Source organism: Filicampus tigris, chromosome 21 (assembly GCF_054856515.1).
Source record: "Filicampus tigris isolate MCC_2025a chromosome 21, RoL_Ftig_1.0, whole genome shotgun sequence".
NCBI lineage: Eukaryota > Metazoa > Chordata > Actinopteri > Syngnathiformes > Syngnathidae > Filicampus > Filicampus tigris.
The window spans coordinates 9,683,782-9,706,157 of record NC_141237.1 but is presented as its reverse complement, the minus strand read 5'-3'; the positions used below and the strand labels follow the sequence as shown (position 1 = coordinate 9,706,157).

The window sequence follows — 22,376 nt, the reverse complement described above, 5'->3', positions numbered from 1 at the left end:
AAATCCTACAATCCTTTTAAGAACGCTAATATCCTGCGCGATGGGTAAGAAAAATGACCATTCCGAAGCAGATCAACTTTTGCAACTAGTCACGCAGCATAATAGGCGTTGTCCGTCAATTTGTCGGCAGAGAATCCTTCCCCGTGTTTGTTTGAAGTGAGCGATACAAACCTTAATCCCGTTGAGGTGGATGGTTTCCTGCGTTTCGGTTCCAGCAGGGCTGCTAGCCGTAGTGGTGTAGGTGTAAGCCAGCTGAGGGATCAGGATAGTCTGTTTATTGTTGGTGGTAAGTGCCCTTAGACATTGCATACGGCTCTGGTCGGCAATGGCCACCAGCGTGGGGAGTTGAGTGGTCACAATATTGAGGGCTTTGGCACTTGGCGGGCTTGCGTACAGTGCGACAGGGCTGGAGCCCAGACATGAGAGTGGCGACGCATCTTTCTTTGTGCAAGTTAAGTTCAAAGGTTCAACCGGATTGGTGCAGACAGAGGAAGGCGGGGGGTAATTGCGGGGTTTGACAACCGCGGCCTCGGTTTCCTCTTTGTCGGGCTTTGGCAGGGACAGGTCTAGTGGTGCGTCAGTGCTGTGAGGGGGCCAGTCTTGAAGGAGACCGTCACCCTTCGGGTTAAGTGGTAAAGGAGAGGCCGGAGAGCTGTGGGTGCCGTTGACTTCCGCTGGGGTTGCTTCTGTTGGACTGTCCTGAGTCACGGAAGGACTCATGGAGGCCTTCCCCTGGATCAGCGAGACCACGCTGCTGGTATCGCAGGCATCCTCTTCCTCTGAAGGCGGTGTTGGGGCACCGAGTGATATTTGACCCTCCTGCATTTTGTCAAACCACTTTTTGACAACATGAATTGGAAGGCTGACCGAGTCGGAGATCTTGGCCAGCTCTTCCTTGGTGGGCTCCGCGTTTAAGGCAAAGTAGGCCTTGAGCAGGGACAAGAGGTTCTTGGGCTGGTTGGAAAGTCCTCCCTCGGACAGCAGCGCGGCAACAGCAGACTCTCCATTGAGTCTGAGGCTTTCTTTCTTGCAGTGTTTGAGGGCATGGAGTCCTTCCAGTCCAGCGGGACAATTGTCACATAGGAGACACGTTTTAGTGGTTTCATCCTCTTCTTTTGGACCGGTGGCCCTCGTGCTCCTGATGGTCAGATCTTCAGGGAGTTTCTGACACTTGAAAGACTCCGTGGTTGGCGGAGCAGTTGAGAAGGGCTCTTGCTCTTTCTTAAGGTTTTGCGCTGCGACCTGGCCCTGGTTGGGGTCTATATTGTAGTTTATAATGATTTTTGCGTTTCCATCCTGGCCCACAATAGGCAAACTGATGGCTGAGATGAGTTGCTGCTGGGAGGGGTGGAGCGTTCCAGTGGTTAACCCCAAGCTGACCTGACCCTGGCCTTTGGCGTTGCTTTCCAGGACTTGGCGAATAACATTCCCGTCCACGGCCACTTTGAGAGCATTCTGCAGGTCTGCGATATTGATGCTGATGGGCGACACCAGTCCCACGTTGGGCAGGACGACAGCTTGCACCGTGCCCTGCAGAGGAGCCGCAGCCCCGCCGCTGTAAACTCCACCATTCACACCAGCCATGGCTGGGGAGGTCATAACCGTGGGTTTGTATTCATAGTCCATAGGCTCGCTTTTGATCTGGTTGAGCGGCAGCTGCTCCTGTAGGGGCTTGCTGTGCTCCAGCTTCTCTCGAATCTGCGTGCGGAGGACAGAGGGTGATGTGGGAAGGATTGGAGTCTGAACCTGGGTCTGGGTTTTGCTGTTGCCCAGTCGCTGCCTGCCGTTGACCGCGATGAGGCTGATGCACTTCTTGCTGCTGATGTGCGAGCTGTACGAGCCTGAATGGGAGAACCGCTTCTTGCAGTTGGAACACTCGTAGGGTTTTTCTCCTGCACGGCAGAGAGCAAATCAGGGAGGGAGAAGGATGCGAAAGCATTAGTTAATGATGCTAATGAGCAGGCTAGGCTATAGAAGCAAGATGGAAAAAAAACTCTCATGCATTTCACTGATGTTGGAATGCTGATGTAATGACACAGTTGGGAAATGCCCTTCTTTAATTGCTCAGTCATAATCCTTAAAGAAACAGTTATAGCACATTAACGAGGCGTACACATTAGGCTGAAACGTGAAGGATAATTATAGGGAACTGACTAAAACACACACACACACACACAAACCCGCTCCACTTCCATGGTGACGGAGGATTGGCCACTCACCACTGTGAATGCGTAGGTGCTCCTTGAGATGGTGCTTATATTTAAACGCTTTGCCACATTCGGTGCACTTGAATTTGCGATTGCCTCCCGACTGTGTGATGTGTCTCTGTTGAAGCAGGCGGAGAGGGTCAGTCAGTGAGATACACAGTGACAACATAACCTTTGAACCGCTACTAATTCATGACACAATGTCATCAATCAATCGGGGACAGAAGTTCATGTTTGAGCGTCATGTTTTGGAAAACGACGTGGCGCTATGTTTCCACGGATGGTTGTGCAATTTAGAATCACTTTGTCAAAGGACATGACGATTACATCACAGTATAAGCCCTGAAAACAAAAAATGTACTACCTCACCTTCATTGTATTTATCCCTTTCGTGAGGTTTACTGAGCACTGTTCACCATGGATATATGATATATATGTATATTAGGGGTGCAACGACACAAAATTCACAGTTTGGTTTGAGTCGATACTTGATTGTCAGTTTGATATTTTTCTGGTAGAAAAATATCAATTTTTAAATTTTACATTTAAAAAATAATTTGACATGCTGCTCAATTGCACAACATAATAATTACTCTATAATTAGAATTTTGATATTATATTATATTATATTATATTATATTATATTATATTATATTATATTATATTATATTATATTATATTATATTATATTATGGCACTTTTGTGGACCAAGCAGAACCAGTGCCATTAAGAGACTGATATATTATTGAACTTTTTCAATCAGATTTTACCTGATCCCTTCCTGGCTTGTGGGCCGTCATGTGTCTCTCCAGTTGTGCGCGATGTGCAAAAGTGTAGCTGCACTCGGGGCAGCTGAAGCATTCTTCAGTCTTCTCGTGCCGATACTTGATGTGCTCCTTCAGGGAGCTGTAACGCTTGTAGCCCCGTGAACAGTAGGGGCAGGTGAGCAGCTGAGAGAAGGAATCGGGAGTTCCTGAACGGAATTCAAAAAGGGGGGGAAAAAAAGTCAGAAGGAAGCTATAAAGATGTGATAGTGGAAGGAAATAGGGTGAGGGCAGCTTACAAGCACATCACAACACTATTTTACTTTCTCGCCAACCAGCGAGTGTTCCCAACGGGTAAACGCCACACAGGTAACCAAATGGCTCCAAGTTGATGACTGAGACAACAAAAACAAAATAACACAGGGATGCCATTTTGGCTTTTGTCTCATAAATTACACCCATCAGAATCCTCTGTCATTTAAAGAGGTGGCAAAATTACTTACACTCTGCACTTAAATACAGATACTTATGGGGGAAAATGACTCTGGTTCAACTCGTAGATTACTTAAATTAAAAAAAAAAAAAAAGGAAAAAACACACAGACTGTAGAATGACTGATTTTGGAAAGACCGGACTAAATGTCGCAGTAGTCCAGCTCCCACACGGGTGAAACATTACTTTGTTAACAGGTGATGTATTCAGTTTCCTAACGGCACAGGTGAGGGACCTGGGATGGAAACACACACACACCTTATCGCTCAGGTAGCCATGAGTCATAGCTCACATAAATGTGACAAGATTTGTTCAGGTGTTGCTGTTTCTCTGATCCCCCCCCCCCCCCCTCACCCCCTCTCACCCCCTGCTGCTGCAGCAGGTAAAAGCCACATGCCCAGAGGCCACAAAAGGCAATTGTGTGCTGCTTTTACAAATAGCGACGTGGTGTGGGTAATTATGTTGCAAAGTGTTGCTAATGAAGGGGTGTTAGAGCAGGAGGTGAGATATGCAGCCAGGTAGAGAATTAAGAGATTCACTGCAGCCAGCGTTTGTGTCAATTTTAGGTTTAAACTAAGAGTATCTTAACTTTCTCTTCCGAGAAAAAAATCAAAGGCACTGCAAATGTACTGCCCGCTCATGAGTACACCCCTGAGTGAAAAGTCCAAATTGTGCTGAATGAGCCATTTCCCCCACATGGTTTCATGTGACTCAATGATTCAAGGTCTCGGGTGTGAATGTGGAGTAGGTGTCAAATTTGGTGTTATCGCTCTCACACTCTGTCATACTGGTTACTGTGAGTACAATATGGCACCTCACGCCAAAGCAATATTCCAACATAACAACCCCAAAGGCCTCCATGACAAGCACTGCCTTTCAAGCATTTCTCGAGACCCAAACTCGTTTCAGGGGCATCGCGGTAGTGCTCAAAAACAATGGTGGCCACACAATATTGGCATTTTGGCCACTATTTGGATAGTTTCACTCAGGGGTGTACTCACATTTGTTGCCAGAGATTTTGATATAAATGGCTGCGTGCTCAGTTATTTTGAGGAGAAAAATGTACACTACTGCCGATATCACATTGTAGCGATGCAATGTGGTCTTCGGTGTTGCCCCATGAAAAGACACAATCAAAATTGCGAGGGGTGAACTCACAATTTTGAGGTACGGTATATCTTGTTATAGTGTCTTTTGGGCTCGTACTAGTGCATCCATTGTTTCCAAATAGATGAAACACTTTGGTAAGTGTGTTCCTGTACCGTTTTCATCGTGAATGCTGGCGTCGGGGGTGCCTTGGCGTTGCAGCTCCTCCTCCGGGGCCTCTGGGTAAATGACGGCTGTGTCCCCTTGCTGAAGCATCTCCTCCACCAAGGCGTCTGTGCTCACGTCATCCTCGCCGTCCGACACACAGTCTTCTTTCACTAGGGAGCGACAGAATGCACTCTGGTTAGAGAGTCCAACGATGTGCATGAGGTGCGCTTATGAAACCGTAACAGCCTAAGAAATGTGATTAGTACGCTCAATGTCATGGATTTATTAAAGGTGAAACTCTAATGTGTTGAGCCGCACAAAATCAAACACAATGAAGGCTTTCATTCTTAAAAATTGGAGAAACTACACTGGCCTTTAAGGCCCGATATAACCATCATGCTCTTTGAAAGAAGTGGAAGGCAAACCCGTCTTCACGCTAAGGTCCTTGCTGAGTATGGGAAACATAATTAGAGATGAATCATGACCTTGGGTATATGAAGGTATGTACATCAAATGAGAATAGAAACACACACTGCTCCCTTGGGAGGTCTGTGCTTAGTATTTCAGAAAATAAGAACCTGCCTGTTGTTCCCATTAAGTGAGCAGTGCTAGCCTAACACGTGCTAATCACCAGCCTGCAGCTCTAGTTTTGGCTGCATGCAAGTTTGTCATTTCTGTTCTTGAGATCAAGCCCTGCATTTTGTTGAAGGCGTCATATGGCAAAGTAGAAGAGCAGGGCCATTTTACTTTGTTTATGCCACATGATAAAACAAATTGACATGCTGGAGGGCAACATATGTTAATCAATTAAAACACATTTAAGGAGGGGGGGAAAAAAATCAGAATCTCAGCTTGCTATTACCCGCGACGAAATTTAATTTCATTATCAGAACATGCAGCAGGCCAATAAAAAAACGTCCAGCGGGCCAGACTATGGCTATAGTTTCCCAACCTATACTTTACATTTTGAAAAAATGCGAAATGATGTACATTGTCATCCAGTGCAAGAGCATTGAAATATTCTGCCTGTCACTACACGTTGCTGGCATAGATAGTAGCAAAAAGATACATCCTGTAGTCCAAAAGTACTTTTCAGACCAAATAAGTTAAATTGTATAATTTACTGCGGCATACTCATATGCAGAGCACACTGCGTGGGAATCACTTCACTAAGATGTAGTGGGCCTCTGTCTAACCATTGTAAAAAATAAAAAAAAAACTATGGATTTAGTTTCAGTATTTTCTCCTATACTTCAGTTTTGTGTTAAAAGGGCCGTGTGTGTTGACAGACAAGGCCAGCTGTGCGCTCTCCTTGGAGACGGCAACAGGTGTAGCGCCAACACTCGGCGAATATCCGTCATCTTGCACGGCTTCCTCTGGTGCGCCATAACAAAGCCGCGAAACAATATGAGCGCAGTCATTTGTTGCTATGGTTATTAGGAGAATTGGACGAGGCCTTCTGCTCCCCGTGATAAACCCTCAAGCCACAATCCAGAGAGAAAGAGGTTGTCTATTGGCGAACGTAAGTGCGGATATGTAACAGCTGAGAATTACAGAATTCATTTCCCACAGTGGAGTGTCAGGAACACAAGGTGCTGCTCACCCCGCATACCACACTGCTTTTCTCCCATGACCTGAACAATAAAACATCAAGACGTTTTTGCACTTCTATTACTATAGCGGCGACACGTTTCATGTTTTATGCTTTATATGATATCACTGTTGTGATATCCAGCTCACTCTATATCCAACAGATTTCTGCTTAAAAAAAATAAATATTTTTTTAAAAAGATTCCGGTTGCTGTTATTTATTATGACAAAGTGCTGTCAAGAGGAAACTAGTGAAAATATAGGTTGGCACAGTATTACAAACAAGTTTGGGAGTCATAAAATAAATGTGATAATTATACTATTTTCTAATCAAACTGCAACTTTAATAAGAGTAATGGCATTTTCCCCCATTATTATTTGTCTTTAAATAGAAAAAAAAATACTCCAAGAAAAAGACTGAAAGCATTAATAATTCATGATTTAAACAGAATATGTTTCATGTTAATTAAGATTTATTTATTTTTCTTGCATTTCTGATTCTTATTATTCAGTGCGCGAGAAGAGGCGAGACTTGTGGCAGGCGGGTGCTTCACCATGAAAGCCCCGAGCATCTGACATTTCCTGGCCGGGAAGAACCCCACACACTCCCACACCCACCCCTCGTTAGAAAAAGTTTTGCCAGTCATGAAACTTGGGACTAAGCCAAACATGCCATTTTTTGATTGGTCGTGGGTAAACAGGGGAAACATGTGGGGAAGTGCTGATGTAGCCGCGTGTTGCCGAGCCACACACCTCCAGGCTCCAAAATGTTACGCTTGAGTGTGAAGTGCGGTCCCAGCTGGGGGTCCGCGAAAAAGGTGCGACAAGCTCTTGTTTTGACTCGCCGTTTGTCGGTCTCGTCTCTTTGTTAAGCGCGGAGTGAGGCCAGGGGGTTGAAGCGGCTCCGTGTTATCAAGGCTACCTCCCCTGACATGAAACATCACACGGGGCCGTTTATGTGCTGACGCGGACGTGAATGCACTGCTGCACTGTGAAAAAAAAAAAAAAAAAAAAATCGAATTCTGAGAATGTTGCACAAATGTTTTGTGCTGTAGAGTCAAATTAGATATTAACAAAAAAACAACAACTCTCCTCTGTAATATGATCATGGCCTCTTGTGGTTATGCGTCCAGACTGATTTGCAGCTCCGCGCCGTTCAATATATGCTTTGTCATATCAGTGATAAGGATGTGCAAGTTTGGATCCTCCACTATCATTTGCAAGACTGCAAAAGTCATAAATAAGAGATGTTCCCAAACAAGAACGCACTCGCTTATCAGTGGCTTGGTTCTGTCTAACTATTGTTCTGTCTATGCTAAACTACCTTTTCAGCTCGCATGAGATTATTCCCTTCCTATGCAGATGGGCGGCTCACTTTTACACCACATCATGACGTAATGCGCACAGGAATGTCGTTGTTTTTTTGGTTTTTTTTCTCCGTGTGAGTCCGAAAGTGGATTTGAAAACAACTACATCGCTGTCATCGATGCGTGTCACCCAAACATGTAGTGAGGATTAACGCTGTGTTGCGCTAATGGCCAGAGGTGGTAGTACTCAAGACTCTGTACTCGTGTAGAAGTACAAACACGTGTGCGAAAAGACTCTGGTTCGAGTAGAACTGATTGAACTTCTAAGGAAATGTACCTGCTTCGATAACTTGGCGTGAAACGGATGTTAGCAATTCAGGGCTCTTTTGTTAGCCTTCGTACTTTCCGTGTCTTCAATTTTTCATCAGTTTTCTTCCTGAGGCCACGTTGAGGGAGGGAGGTTAGCTACAGTCCCTTCCTCCTACTTTACCTCTAACATGCTTGTCTATAATTTTCTTTCTAATCTCCTGGGACTTTGCTTCTTCTGGTCCATGTTTAGTGTGGTACACACCATGCCAACAAACAGCACAGTGACTACTTGTCAAGCTTTAAATAGACTGAATCAGTGATTACACGTTTGAAGACACAGAAGTAGAGAACACGACCATTTTTTTTTACATTTATTAATTCTATTGAACCACAATTCAAAAGCAATGACTGATATTCATTGGTTGACTTTCACAAAATGTTCATTTATTAGCACGTCTGTCAGATTGAAGTTATTTCTGTGACCGCTGTGAGTTTTTCTAAGCCTTTGGCTCCGTATCTTCACACTCTCAAAGTGGATAAGTGCCTCATGATATCAAAGCTCTCCGACTCCACCCTGTTCATTCTGTGAGATGTAATCAGCTCTACAAGTCATCAAAAATAAAAGAGAGAGAAAGAGAAAGAGAGAGAGAGAGAGAGAGAGAGAGAGTCCTCCCAGGCCAATACTCTCGACATTTTCCTCCCCTGAATTACTCAGACTGATCTTGGCCTACACTTGAGTGCATCCACACTGGGCCGCCCCACCAAAGCATAATCACTTAGGAGGGAATGAGTAATGACAGCGAGCAAGGCGCCCATGATACCATATAATCAAGAGGAATGAATCAGAATATGAGAAACAGCAAGGGAGAAGAAGGGTGTAAAAAGAGAAGGAGGAGGAGGAGGGGAATAGAGGTAAAAAAAACAACTTTGGAGCGCGACAATCCCGCGAGAAGGGGTGTCGGACTTGGGCTACGCTGAGACGAAGATTAGTGGGTGGCGCTCACGTTTCAAGGCAGGAATCTCAGTTCTCGGGAGTGAAACCATCGGCATGATGAGGCAAAAAAAATAAAAAATAAAAAAATAATAAAAAAAGGTTGTTTATTTAAAAGATAGCCGCTTTCCCCGAGTTTCATCAGACGCAGCAGCCAAAGATTGTGTTTAAGTCGAGGCAACAAAGAGTGAAAACATTCTACGTGTGCAAATGTGTGCGAGTGCACACAAGGGAGGCAAAATGAACATTTGCACAGGGCGAACAGTGGCGCAGAGCCAGCCTGCTGAGCTGTGTCACTGTAACTCATGCTTTTCAAAATGTTTAATGTTCACAGTTCCAGGCCAAACCAATGACATTATTCCTCCTCCAACTTTTACACAAAGAGATACAGCTGGGGAGCTGCTAAGAGGAATGACATCACAGCATCGGGATTAGCCCGTAACACCGTGCGCAGCTCTGTAATTGACTTTATATAGGAACGTGTGCGTTTACGGCCAAACACAAGCAAATGGAAATCGGTTGAGTTTAGTACACAGCTAAATATAAGCTAACGCTTAATTCCCCGAGTAAATCGACGGAATCACCGATTGCGTAATCGATTCCAAGAAGATTTGTTTGTGACAGCCCTAAATGATATTCTTCCTGATGAAGAATCCAAGCTTTAAAACACCAACATCATTGTTGTCGGTGGGTGACATCTGTGCTTCCTCTGGATCCGGCTGCTTCTGACGTCATGTCAAGCCAGTCGAGGTAAAAAAAAGTTCACGGCGGCACTACAATGCCCGCCAGTGTCATAAATGTCTCCAGTGGTCCTTTGCTTGCGAGGCTTTTTTGTGTAGTTGAAGGTCTCTTCTCTGTTGGCATTGTCTTTGTTTGATATTGCGCTTCCTGTCTTGGTTGAAAACCAACTGCTTGTCGTACTTATTTCCTTGCACTGATGCACAAATACATGTGGATAAAGCTAATTGTTTTCTCACAATGGCAGAAAATACAGAAGCCTGTTCCAGTTCGATTAATTATAAATGTTTATTATTTACTTTCATTGATTTATTCACATTCAGCTAACATATGAATTCCATAGGGAAGGCAATGTTGTGAATTTGAGTGTAGTAAATTATCGAAACCACTTCCAAGTTGCAGTTGATGCAGAGGTAAGGAAAGCTTACTAGAACAGCTGAACTTTATTTGTGGCACTCAAACTGTTGGCATGTGTGTGACGTCTCCAAATTTACATTAATTTGAAATTGGTTCAGTCTGACCACAGCCACAACCCGTTACAAAAGGGTGTCCACCATTATTTTTACTTTCCCTCTTTAACTCATTCACTGCCAAGGACACATTTATTCGTCTTTTCACAGTCCAGCCATTCAATCCCAGGAATTTATTTATATTTTTTTTCTATTTTTTTCTTCAAACATTAGGGTAAAAGAGGATCTAAAAATGTCTGAAAAAATGAGTTAAAAGAATATTTTGTCAGTTGCGCTGTAGCTAAAGCTTTTAGGTCGCATCGATGGTGTAAAACGTTTTGCAATTATTTATCTTAGTCTCATTTGTTTGCATCCCAAAAACCTGGGTTCAATAAAATTCAACTTCACTTAGGCAGTCATTCTTTTGCGTACCACAAGAGGGAGAGCTTAGAGAACCACTGTGTAAGAATATTAAAATGACACGCCATAAACAAAATGTTTTCTTCAGTGAAGTAGTTCAGAACATGCTGCAGATTGCGTGCGATAATGCGGCCCACAAGCATCCAGCTGGTCTCACCTCGATCCCAGTGCTCCCTGGGGTGCTCGTCGTCTGGAAGGGTGCTGTCGCAGTCCGCCCCGTCCGCCAGGCTGCCTTCCTCCTCCACGATGTGCAACTTGTCCTCATCGTCTGAGTCTGTGCCAGCCTCCACCACATTATTGTAGTTGGTCACTAAACAGGCGGAAGGCAGAAGACAGGAAGTCTGATTAGATTGCAGGCTTTCTCGATTACATTTTTGAAAGAGATCAACAGGCCACACATACTCAGCATTTTCTACGTTTCAAATATAAGCGGTCCTTGATTATGAGCCCAGAGTTTGAAAGGCCAAAAAAGTGTACATAATACAAATCACATATTAAAACTAGGCATGGAGCCTCGTATTATGTTTTTTTTTAAGTAAGAAAAATTACAAATAACGACAAAAGTGTCTTTGCCGCATTTTTGGGTTTCAATTCAGTGGACATCGTGCTGCTCCTTCTGGTGTGCACAACCTGGCCACCTTGGCTTTAGAATAAAGACATACAGATCTACTATACATGGAGCTCCTTAGTACGTAAGTTCTATTAGTTATTCTTCGCAGAGGATAAAGAATATGCCTGTTGGTATTGTTATATTACCCGTCTACATGCGTTACTCCACCTTTTGTGTTGAAATATCACGACACCAATGGTATTCATCAAGATACCACTGTAGTTGTAAAATGTCAACAAATTTGAGGTCGACGAGCATCTGAGATTTGATTAAGCAGAGTGGTAATTCAGTAGGAGTAGAGGAGAGAGCTAAACCCGATTTTGAAGTTTGGTAGTAGTGAACTGTAACTCACTACAGTATTTACCTGACTGGTAAGCATGTGTTCCTTTGTCTACTTTTTATTTTGTCCATCATACGACAAAATTATCTAAATGCCACCTGAGTCACTTCTACAAACGCCTCGGCCCATCTCACTTCACTGTGTTTCTGTGAGGGAGCCACACATTCTCTCAACAGGCCGAATCAATTCTCTAGTGAGAGCGGCTCAGTCAGCGCAACGCTCAAACGACCTGCCAAGCTACTTTATCTCTCTCTGACACACAACACACACACACACCAGCTGCATTCGCTCGGCCAACATGCACCACCTGAACATTCGGTTTCCCGTACTCGCCCACTTCTTTCTGGAGAGACTTCGAATGCTGGGAGGAGGTGTATCGGGGAATATCACACAAGTTTCTTCAAATCATGTAGGTCATTGCAAGTGGTCGGGATACAAAACTGAATCACGCAAGGTTCGGTGAGGGGGAGGCAAGGAGGTTGAAGGTGTTTAGCGGGTGCTGAGATGAAAGGTGTGTGAGGAGGAGGAGGAGCGTGAAGAAGCGGTGCTATTTTCATAGGGTCATCACGCTGTGCTGCGGTCGCAAAATGGGAGTGAGGTTCATCAGGAGAGCTTTGTCATCCCTCAACCTCCTTTTATACGCCAGGCTATGATCTGCTTTGTGTTACCATGACGCAATCCCGAGAACCTTTACTCATTCAGCAAGTCAGCTGGGGGGATCCAGCTTTGGCTCCTCTGTGGGTTTTTTTTTTTTTTTTTTTCAGAGAAAGCCAAAAGATCAACAGAATCCATTTACAACTAACTAGCAGGGAGACTTTCCAACAAACTCAGCAGAGTGCTGTCTGAAAAATCCCAAGTTGGATCATCACCTTCAGAAATAAACACCACCTGGATACTGTATGTTTGCTTTTTGTCAATATGCCCTATTTATATTACGTGGTTAAGGTGACACCATTTTAACTTTTTCCCTGATGTGGCCTAGAAACCCACCATTGAGGGTGACAAGCCAGTGTATTCCTCGTGCCTGTCTCAAGATGGGGTATTGGAAATGGTGAGGCAAATGCATCCAGCAAAAAAGGAGAGAGCCCGGCAGAGAATAGTGAAAATGACCACCCCCAAAAACCAATAGATGCCACAAGACGGCAGAAAAAGCACTACGTATCTGTAAATGAAGCTCCACCCATGACCTCAAAATAGTTCCTTGACACTAAGCAATTGCAAAATTTCACCAAAGCAGTTCTTTTACATTGGACAGGTCTTTGGCCTGAGCACCAAGAGATAATTTGTGTTTTTGTGACCCAAAACAACGAAAGGTTAATTTGTAATAGATTAATTCGTAAGTATTAGTGGAACACTGTCTGCCCCTGTTCATACATCCCTTGTTTTGTCCAACTGCATTTCCAATAAAAACTGCATGTCTCTCAATACAAGGGGGGGGCCGATGGAACTTGGAAATTTATGACCATTAATCACAGGCAGATGGCTACCTTGGAATACCATTTCATTCACCATCATCAACAATCACTGATGGGGGTGGGGGGTGCCCCCCCTCAGGTGGATGCAGGCATTTTTGTGAAAACACTTTTTTCTTAAAGGCTGTTTAGGAGCACACCGCTCAGGAATACAATTACAAAGCAACACTCTCCACCAGCAGTGTCAAGAGAAAATGATCAACTACAAGGCTGTGGAGAGAAAATCAATACATAGATGGGAGGTAGCAAAAGTGGCAATGCTGTACAAAGTGGAATGAAGAAAAACACCAAGTGGGTTAGGGGAAGAATAAAGGTTTGGTGGGTAGAGTTAAGTGTCTCGACGTGGTTGTGGACAGAGATACTCTTCCTGTGCCAAATGGTTGGCGGTCTTACAACAAAAGTGTGTGTTCTGACAGCCAATGTAACACCAAGCATCAACAAAGGCTGTAGCCCCTTCTGGCCAACCGGCTGAGCGTTTGGACAGCTGCCTTTATTAGCGCTAGCATGCTAACACGCAACAGGAGGACCACTCCTACGCATGCGAGAGGCAACTCACTGGTAGATGGAAGAGGTGATGCAAAGTCTGCTTCCCGTTAGGTTGCCGTGTGGGAACTAGTCTTTCAAAAGTCCAGGAATTTTCACAATTGGAAATATTCCATGGAAAATCAGATACACCACTGGTAAAATTCATTTACAAAAAGTGAACAATTACGGCATTATAAGGAGTGCAAACCGTTTTGCTCGGATGTCAGCTAATGACAAAACTATGTAAAAATGTCTACTTCAATGCATTATAATTGCATTAAATAACTCAATTCCCATTAATTTCCATAAATTCCAATACAGTAATTTCCATGTAAGGTTTTCCGTTGTGTTTCCCACATTTCCAACATTCCCCAGTAACTTCCCCCCAAAAATTTTGACGGAAAAGTTCCATCCCTTTGCAGCCCTTGTTGAACCACCTGCAAAAATAATAGTCTGAAAGCACAGTCCGTGACCTGTGGCCATAGATCACACATTATTCCTTCACTGAAACATTCTATTGATTTTACTAATGTGCTACAATCAATGCGAGCTAAATAACCTCAACCAAACATGACCTGACTACAGATATCCTAATTGCTGGACAAGGCATCCTAGTTTCACATATATGTTTTTCTGACAGATTATGCTAGCAGATTTTGTTGTTTTTTGTTGTTGTTGTTTTTGTTTTGTTTGTCATTGATTGATGTTGTCTTCAGACACTAAATGACTGATGCCAAAATCAATGGTTCCCTCGACGATGACATCTTCCCAAAAATAGAATCCCATCTGACTTTGGGCGAGAGGCTGGTCACTAGCCAATTGCAGGGCACGTACTCCATACACAAACAAGCATTCCCACTTGCATTCACACCTGAGGATAATTTAAGAGTCTTCAATAAACCTCAAATGCATTACTGTGGAATGTGGGAGGAAGTCGGGAGTACCACGGGGAAACCACGCAAACACAGGAGAGAACATGCTAACCCAACACATTAAGACTGGGGGGCAGACTCGAACCCCAGACCTCAGATGGTATTGCTCACATGCAGATTTCAAAGCACATGCATACAATTAAGCGCATTCAGACCAAGTTCCAAATCAGACCATGCAAACCACATATTTCGTTTTGATTCAGCACATGTCTTATTGATGAATAGCATACATCTTGGATAGACCAGAGACGATGAAAGAACCGTAACTTTACAGAGATACAGCGAGCCTTTGAACATCAATATCTGAGTAACGCTTTTATCGTTATGTATTCCTGTAGGGAGGAACTGCATGTCTTATGTGCAGGACCGTGACACATTTTGGCTCCTGTAGCAACTCCAAATGATGGGTTTTCTTTACCGCTGATTCTAAATGATATGGGAATCAAGTATTTGTTTGTTCTACAACTTCCCGTGTCTTTAAGTGCAAGATCCCTCACTGAGGTAGACAAATTATCAAACTCGCTCACTATGGGCCAGCAGGCAGGTCGCGGTGCGACTACCACAGGCATTCTTAAAGAGTACAGACCTTGCCGTCACAGAGTCTGCCCTTGTAGCTCGGCAATGCTATTTTCTCAGGGAAGCCAACCACTACAAAAAAACCAGCGTGAACTAAAGTAAAACAAAGCAGTGCCATTCAAAACCTCAAGTATGCCGTCTCAAGGTGAGGCGCCTCAGTCAGCGCCGAGGTAAATGCCACTGATTTTGTTAAAACAACAGCCTTCCTTCCAGAGTCAGGAAGGTCAACTCAAGTGTCGATAAAGTGAAAGAATTGGGGACCTTTCATGGTTAGCCTTTACTGACAGCACCTCCAATTTGCCGGGCCATTTGGTTTGGACAATATGTGCTTCAAGTAGTCGAGCGATACATGTAGCTAGTTGTGAAAACAAAACAGCATCCCTTTGCAATCCCATACTTTACTTCCTTCGGACTTTCTCCATGCCAATTGCCCTTTGCTCTTGTTAAGTCTATCCAATATAAGTTTGAGACGTATCAGACAAGGCCAATGGCATTCAAAACAATGCATTACTCTCTTTTTCTATAAGGGAATATTACTGCCACCCTGAGAAGAAATGTATTGATCTCCCATTGGTGTGTTTTGGCATCTTATTCCAATGGCTTGGTGGCTTTGCCTAAATCTACTCAACAACCTGTTAAGATGCTCTTGATTTGACGAGTTAAGAGGAGTGCTCTTGTCTTTATAATGATACAGATCAAGGTTTTAGCCCGGTTGTTAATTGGCCTCCGTGGGTCGTTCATCTGTTGTCTGATGAGCACTTTCCATGACAAGAGTGATGTTAATGGCAGCTATTGTTCTCTTAATCTGCATGATGACAACACCAGGAAGTCAGTGTTTGTTAGGAAAAGGCAAAACCTTAAGAATGTGGTTTTTTTAAAGGTCTGTTCTTGATGTACGTTGTAAGTCATACTAGTAATTACTATTAATAAGTGAGTATCGTTAAATGACACCTATGTAATAGTATTGGTTACATGATATAGGTGGTACTTATGGATATTCTAAAACCAGCTTGAGTTAAAAGGTAGTAATACAACTACCGTATTTGTGTTGGGGGTGAGACTGCACTAGTAATAATAATGAAAACACTTAGGTGACACTTATTGTGTGTTCTTATAGACGGTTTGAAAACAGACGTCATTACAAGTGGCCAAAGCAAACACCTAAACTCTAAGCTACCTCCTACTTATAACTCAGCCACCCTTAGTGGAGAGGCCTGCTGCTGTTATCTGTGGTGTCAGAATGTCCAACCAGTAAGCCAACCTGGCTATTCACGGTAAAGGCATGTGATTTGAAAAAGTTGCATACAAGGTGGATGGGACATGGAAAAGCATGGTGACTATAACTCCAGAAATCCTGACACTAAAATATAAACAGTCAAGTAGGAAAGCATAATAATGTAAAACAGTTAGCATCTGTAAAATCCTTTGTGGTTCCAGGCTGACAATTAAACACAGACCCATCTGAGTTTGAGTTTGTCTCCATCAAAGCTTATTCAAGTGCCAAGGGGAAAATGAAATGTCCCTGTCACCTCTGCTGTCAAACCCCATTCACGGCTAGCTGTGGTCTAATGTACTATGAAAGCTTCAGAGTAGTATAGCGGTGCCCTTCCCCTTTTTGAATTTTGTGTCTCAGGTTGACATTTTGAGTGGGTGCCCTGTAAAGATATTATTAGAGTCATTGCCTTAAGGTATCCAGACTGTTTAAATAGCCACTTGCATCCATTACATAGCGTGTGTTATTTTATTCTCAGCACAAATGACAGCTATATGATTGGGTTGGCAGATACTGTCTTGTCCGAGCATGTGACCATTTAGTCATGCTCATGAACAGACATTGCGCTCAATCCAAAAACAAGGGCATGCATCACCAATGATATTCATACAGTAAAGAAAAAAACACAATGTGGGTATGTTTTACTTGAAAAATGTAGTTTTGTTAACACAATCAACACAGTCAAATCAATTATTGTCACCTCATTCATCCACTTTCTACTTTGCTTATCCTCACTGGGGTCAGTGAGCTGACTTTCGGAGAGAGGCGGGGTACACCCTGGTCTGGATGCCAGCCAGATGCGAGGCTAAAATAAAGCATCCAATATATTCTATGAAATACAACTATTTTCAAAGGAGGTGAAGCAAACGGGATCTTTCTTCTATTTCAGATAAGCACCCTCCTTATGGCCAAGATATTCATGTCTTCACACAGTTCTGTTTGTTTCGCTCAATGACAAGCAGCAGAGGGTCAGAGAGTCCCCACCACCCCACAAAGACTCGGGAGACTGTTTTTTAGGATCTTCAGTTCTGAAAATGATCTTTCCACAGAAGCTGTTGTCACTGGCAGTGTTGCGTAGATCCTTACCATAGTCACAAATGTTGGAGTCGCCTAGTGTTTTCTGTCACTGTGGCAAGGATTTGTTGCAGGTTCTTCCGAGGGAAAACTGTAATGGAATACCTTTAGCTCTTTCTTCAGCTGGTCCTCATTTTCCTTCTAGAAATCACAAAGAACATAGACGGCTTCTTTTGCCTCTGGGTTTGGGGTGCTTGTCCAGTTGGCACACTCGTATGTTAGCATGTGGAAGGGTTGTGCCAGAAGGGTTTCCATTGCTGTGATGCAGATACTTTCAAGTATCAGGATATGTGACAGTCCTGTCCTTTGTGTCAGACAAGAGTATTTCTGGCCATTCGTAGTTGTGTGCGGTCAATTCCTGAGTCTTGAATAAAATGTCGCTCCTTACTTAGTTCTTTATTGTTGAGTCTGACTGATGCTTTCAGTGCTACAAAGTTTGCAGTTTCCAGTGGTAATATCTTCAATTGGGAAAACCAAAACCAAGTACAAACTAACGCCAAGCTGACTGGAAAAGCGGCAAATGTCTGCTGGGTTAGGTTCAAACCATGACCGTAAACTAAGTAAGCTATTTACAAGATGGATGGATAGATGGACAGGTTATCCTATTTCACATCTTGATCCAATCAGTGCTCCTCGTCGTGTCAATGGCACAACAAAAACACACTGAAAAATTCACTTTTGGGTCGTAAAAAGAATTCGATTAGACTTTAAAAACCAAGTCGCATTGTGAATTCCATTTCCACAGTGTTCCTCAGTGTTAAGACGATGCCTTACAGCTGAGCTGGGGTGCGATGAGGTGTGTGTTTAAATATACGCAATGAGCAATAATAGCGTTATCCAACCTGCTTGTGCAGTGCAGGTCTATATTAGGTTAGTGTAGCACAGGGCTGTTGCATTTTAGGAGCAGGTGACTGGACATTCCTTCCTGTATTAGGGCTGACAAGTTTACTGTGGGGGAGTGCAAAGCAAGGAGAATTACACGGGTCTAAGAGGGAGGGAGGTAACGCTGCCAAACAACTCTCCAACTGGAAAATCTCATTAAATCTTGCTTACCTGTAAGTAAACCACATTCGACATGGCTATCAATAAAGTCAAACTCGAGGCTGAATGTCACCATCAGCAATGTCAACTGTGCCGTCACGTAGACTGTGGTTTTAACGGAGATTACATTTTAACCTGAAAGTTGAATGCACCTGAGGTTGTTCAATTTGGAATTAGAGCAGAAATTTGAGGAAAATACAAGTGCTAAACAATACAAATTTGTATAATTCTGTCAATTTGAACCTGGAATGGATAATTCTATGTCCATTACTCCCTGTAAGAATCTTTTTTAAATCAGAGGCCAACGTCCCAAACCGTATTGTTTTCCACCTTAAGGTGGATACAAATAATATCTGGTCTGAAGTTAAAGATGTGCTCACCCAAACAAAAAAATGAGGGCATAAAATGTAAACGGGCGGGGGATGGTGGCAAGGTGGGAGGAGAGGAAGTGCTAATGGCTTAAAAAGACAAAGCTGGCCTGTCACACGCGATGTTCATCTGAAGTGATGGCTGCCCCTGGGAGGGAGTGTCACAAAATGTCAGAGCGAGACAACGATGAGTAAAGATGGAGAGAACACAGAAGAGGGACGGATTGGAAAATGCATTGAAATGAAAGGATCTCTATGAAGACTAAAACCAAGTGCCGATTAATAAAATGAAAGCACTTATTAACGGTAAATGACGGAAGAAGACTGAAGGTGAAGAGACACACATTTTCCACTTGCATGCTTCTTATTAAAGGTCAGGTGTTGATGCTGTGGCTTTAGCTGACATATGTCTCATTGGCGGGGACAGGCCATCGGCAACACGGCAGTCATCGCATACACACACTCAGACATAACACGTTGGTACACACTCCATTTCACAGCAGTGGACTGGACAAGTGTATGCACAGAAATGCCTTATAATTCATTGGCTATTTTTACAATTATAAATGCCAACATTTATTTCCCCTCTCCTGAAGCCGAGGCCCAGATGCATGTTGACAACCCACCTTGGTTTCTCTTAATTCTGACACTAACGTACAGAAAGTGCACAGAGAGCTTTTCCCTTTCGAAGCAAATCCTCTCCTTTGTGGCATTTTGACAACAGCTGACCACACTCCCCATTTCTCAGAATGTCAGCTCAGTCACAAGACTCCCGGGGGCAAACATCCTGGACACCCCCCTGACACACACACACCGCATAATCAAACACGCTGCCTCAGGCTACTGCTAAGTTGTCACAGTAGTTTCTTGTTCTTCATGTGATGCTAGGGGAGAGAGAGGTTAATGCCGTAAACTTGCATCCACAAAAGCTCTTTTGTCACCTCATTCTATCCTCTCTCTCTTACAAAGTGGTCTTAGCCCATGTGATCAGGGAGGGTCCCCCCCTCCGCCCCCATGTTCCCTAACACCCTCCTCCAGGGCGACTCGCGCTGAGGAGCAGTCAAGCAGCACCACACACACACCATTACCCTCCTGTTAAATGACCATGAGTGTGCACTGCAGACGACTTGACCGTCGGACAGTCACAGGAATACATCTTGTTAAACCGGGCGAGAAAGGGGTGAATTTATACTGTATGCTAGACCTCATAGAACATGTAAAATTAGCCCGTCTGATTCCTGTTTCTTTGGCTAACTGTGATTTGCAACGTAACGTGTGTTGCCCTCATGGACATTGGTCAAATGTGAAATGAGCTGAGGCAGCAGGTAAACTCAGGTTGTCATGTATTGATGTATTCATGGATTGTTTTGCCCATTACACTCCGAAGGTGCTGGTATGGTGTGTGGGTATGCGTCTGGCTACCACCGGCCCGGGAGACCATTAGTCCACCGTGCCGGAATTCGACGGAGGTATTGGCAGTCCAGTTGAGGGCAATCGATGGTCACAGATCTCTCACTACCCAAGTGCCATCTACAATAATGGGCTTACAGATAGTCAGGACTGTGGTACACCACATCACTAACTGTACGTTAAAGTAAAATAAAGTAAAAATGGGAGGATAAGTCAGAGTCTATCCATGCATCAATTTTCCAAAAGTGCTTGGTCTCATTCGGATCGCGGGTTAGTTACACCCAGGACTGGTCAACAGCCAATCACAAGGAAAGGTATTTTTCACTTAGAACATTCTCCTTTCGGAAGAACGGACTGATATCAATTTATAACCTTCGTCAGCTTATTTGTTGGTTTGGAATTTGACTATCATTGATGACGGATTGCAACCATCTCCATGTAGCCCAATGCATTAGCAGTGCAGTCTATGTGTTGTTGAAATGTGTGAAGCGCCAAAAAGCATATGTTACACCAAATAAATTGCTTGGTAAATGGAAAGGCGGTGGTAAATTACATTTCAACAAGAACACTGATTAAAAAATGGAAGTGGTTGACATTCAGAATTAGCTTTTTGTTACTCTGCTTAATAATGCCACAGACATGCTCTTTTGACAGTGACATCGTGTACAAGGTTGTTTTCTTTCCAGTATTTGCTTGATGCAAATTTCTTGTCCCTAAGTCGAAAGATGGAGGCCACTGTCTAATGTTTTCCAATATGCAACAGCCAACAGGGTGGATCCGGGATACATAGCAAAGTGCAAACATGGGACGAGATTCTCATGTGATGTCAACCAAACACGTAACTAGGCAGGGAACATCCAGATGTTTTGTTTTAAACGTGGAGTGCACCAAGTAATGCCAAAGACCAATGTTTTTTTCAGGGCCAATACTGATTATTAGTAGTCTCGGCCGTTAACTGAGATTTGGAGCCGACAGTCCTTTTCAGTGAAAGGTTACATGAAAACTCCCTCTATCCCAATCTCAGCAACAGCATCAATGATACTGACCAAATCACGTTGTAGTTGTTGTTAAAGCTTCTTGCCACGGTTCCTAGCATACTGTCCTAAAGCAGTACGTTTTGCACTCTTTATAAGGGCAGCTGCACTTCGCTAAGACAGTACATGTGCTTCATTAATACCGAAAACTGTTTTCTACTTTTAACAGCTCATTAACACACTGATGTCACAGCACCAGGAGATGTTCAGGCGAGGTTAGAGTGACATGAAAATTAGCTAGGAGCCGTGTTGTACGGAGGCTGAAATGGGTCAAATGGAGTTGTTGTTTCTTTTCTATGCATATGAGTGAGAATTGTAGTTTATGGGGAATTCCACTGGCTAGTGCATGACCTAAACATTGGCCTTCCTGTCCAACTCGGGTGATGTGCGCTGCAGTCCAGAGGAAAGGGAAATACAGCCAATTCTGTCCTTGTATGTTTGCTATTTGACATGCTCTATGCCACGTTTTTGCTAGCAAGAAAAGAGTCTAACGGAAGACATAGTGTACATGCATACAATATTTTGTTTTTCTTTACATGCTCCGGTGTGCAGCTGTTGCAGACAGATCAGTGATAACGCTTTTAATAAACTCCACGGGAGTGTGTACGTTTTACCATCTCCGCGTGTGCATCTTGTTGAAAGGTCCAGGCTATGTGATTGATGTGTTTCTACAGAGCAACAGGAGACACTCCTGCACACATACTGTACATTGGAGGTGGGTTAACAGGTTTAAAAAAAAAAAAAAAAAAAAAAAAGGTCATTTCAGTAATGCTCCAGCTAATGTTACTCATCTGAGTGAGCTGAGCCTTTTGGTGTATGCGCACAGTACACGCAAGGTCAGACTTTATTGAAACTTGAGTCAAATTGCTGCAGTATGTTTTCTGTACAGTCAGACGGCCCCGCGGTCGCACACTTCGGAATTCTATCAAAATGATCAGGTCGGTTTCCCAGAATGGAATGCGTTCAACCTCAACAGGTTCTGTAATATATGATCAGGTAACCAGGAAGGAAAATCTGTCTGAAAAGAGACTGCAAAGACAAAGAAAGTAAGCAAGGGTGGTGGGAAATTTATTTTCGGGTTTCTGAACTGTAATCACCTACATCTGCTTCCTCCCAGGTGCTGGACATCAACACGCTGCACAGAAGAAAAAGAAAAAGCAGAGGCATCTCCAAAAATGAAATACTCTATTGTAGGTGAAG

General features: G+C 43.5%; 1 protein-coding gene across 1 annotated transcript in view; it reads right to left on the bottom strand.

Moving 5' to 3' along the window:
- The window catches only part of zeb1b (zinc finger E-box binding homeobox 1b), a 49,322-nt gene that overhangs the window by 5,875 nt on the left and 21,071 nt on the right, over positions 1-22,376 (bottom strand). Inside the window, exons 2-6 of the mRNA XM_086021259.1 lie at positions 10,679-10,831; positions 4,726-4,887; positions 2,978-3,180; positions 2,220-2,325; positions 172-1,892 (exon numbers count right to left, since the gene is read on the bottom strand). Of these exons, the coding sequence (XP_085877385.1) occupies positions 172-1,892; positions 2,220-2,325; positions 2,978-3,180; positions 4,726-4,887; positions 10,679-10,831 (2,345 nt within the window). The remainder of the gene's footprint in view (positions 1-171; positions 1,893-2,219; positions 2,326-2,977; positions 3,181-4,725; positions 4,888-10,678; positions 10,832-22,376) is intronic.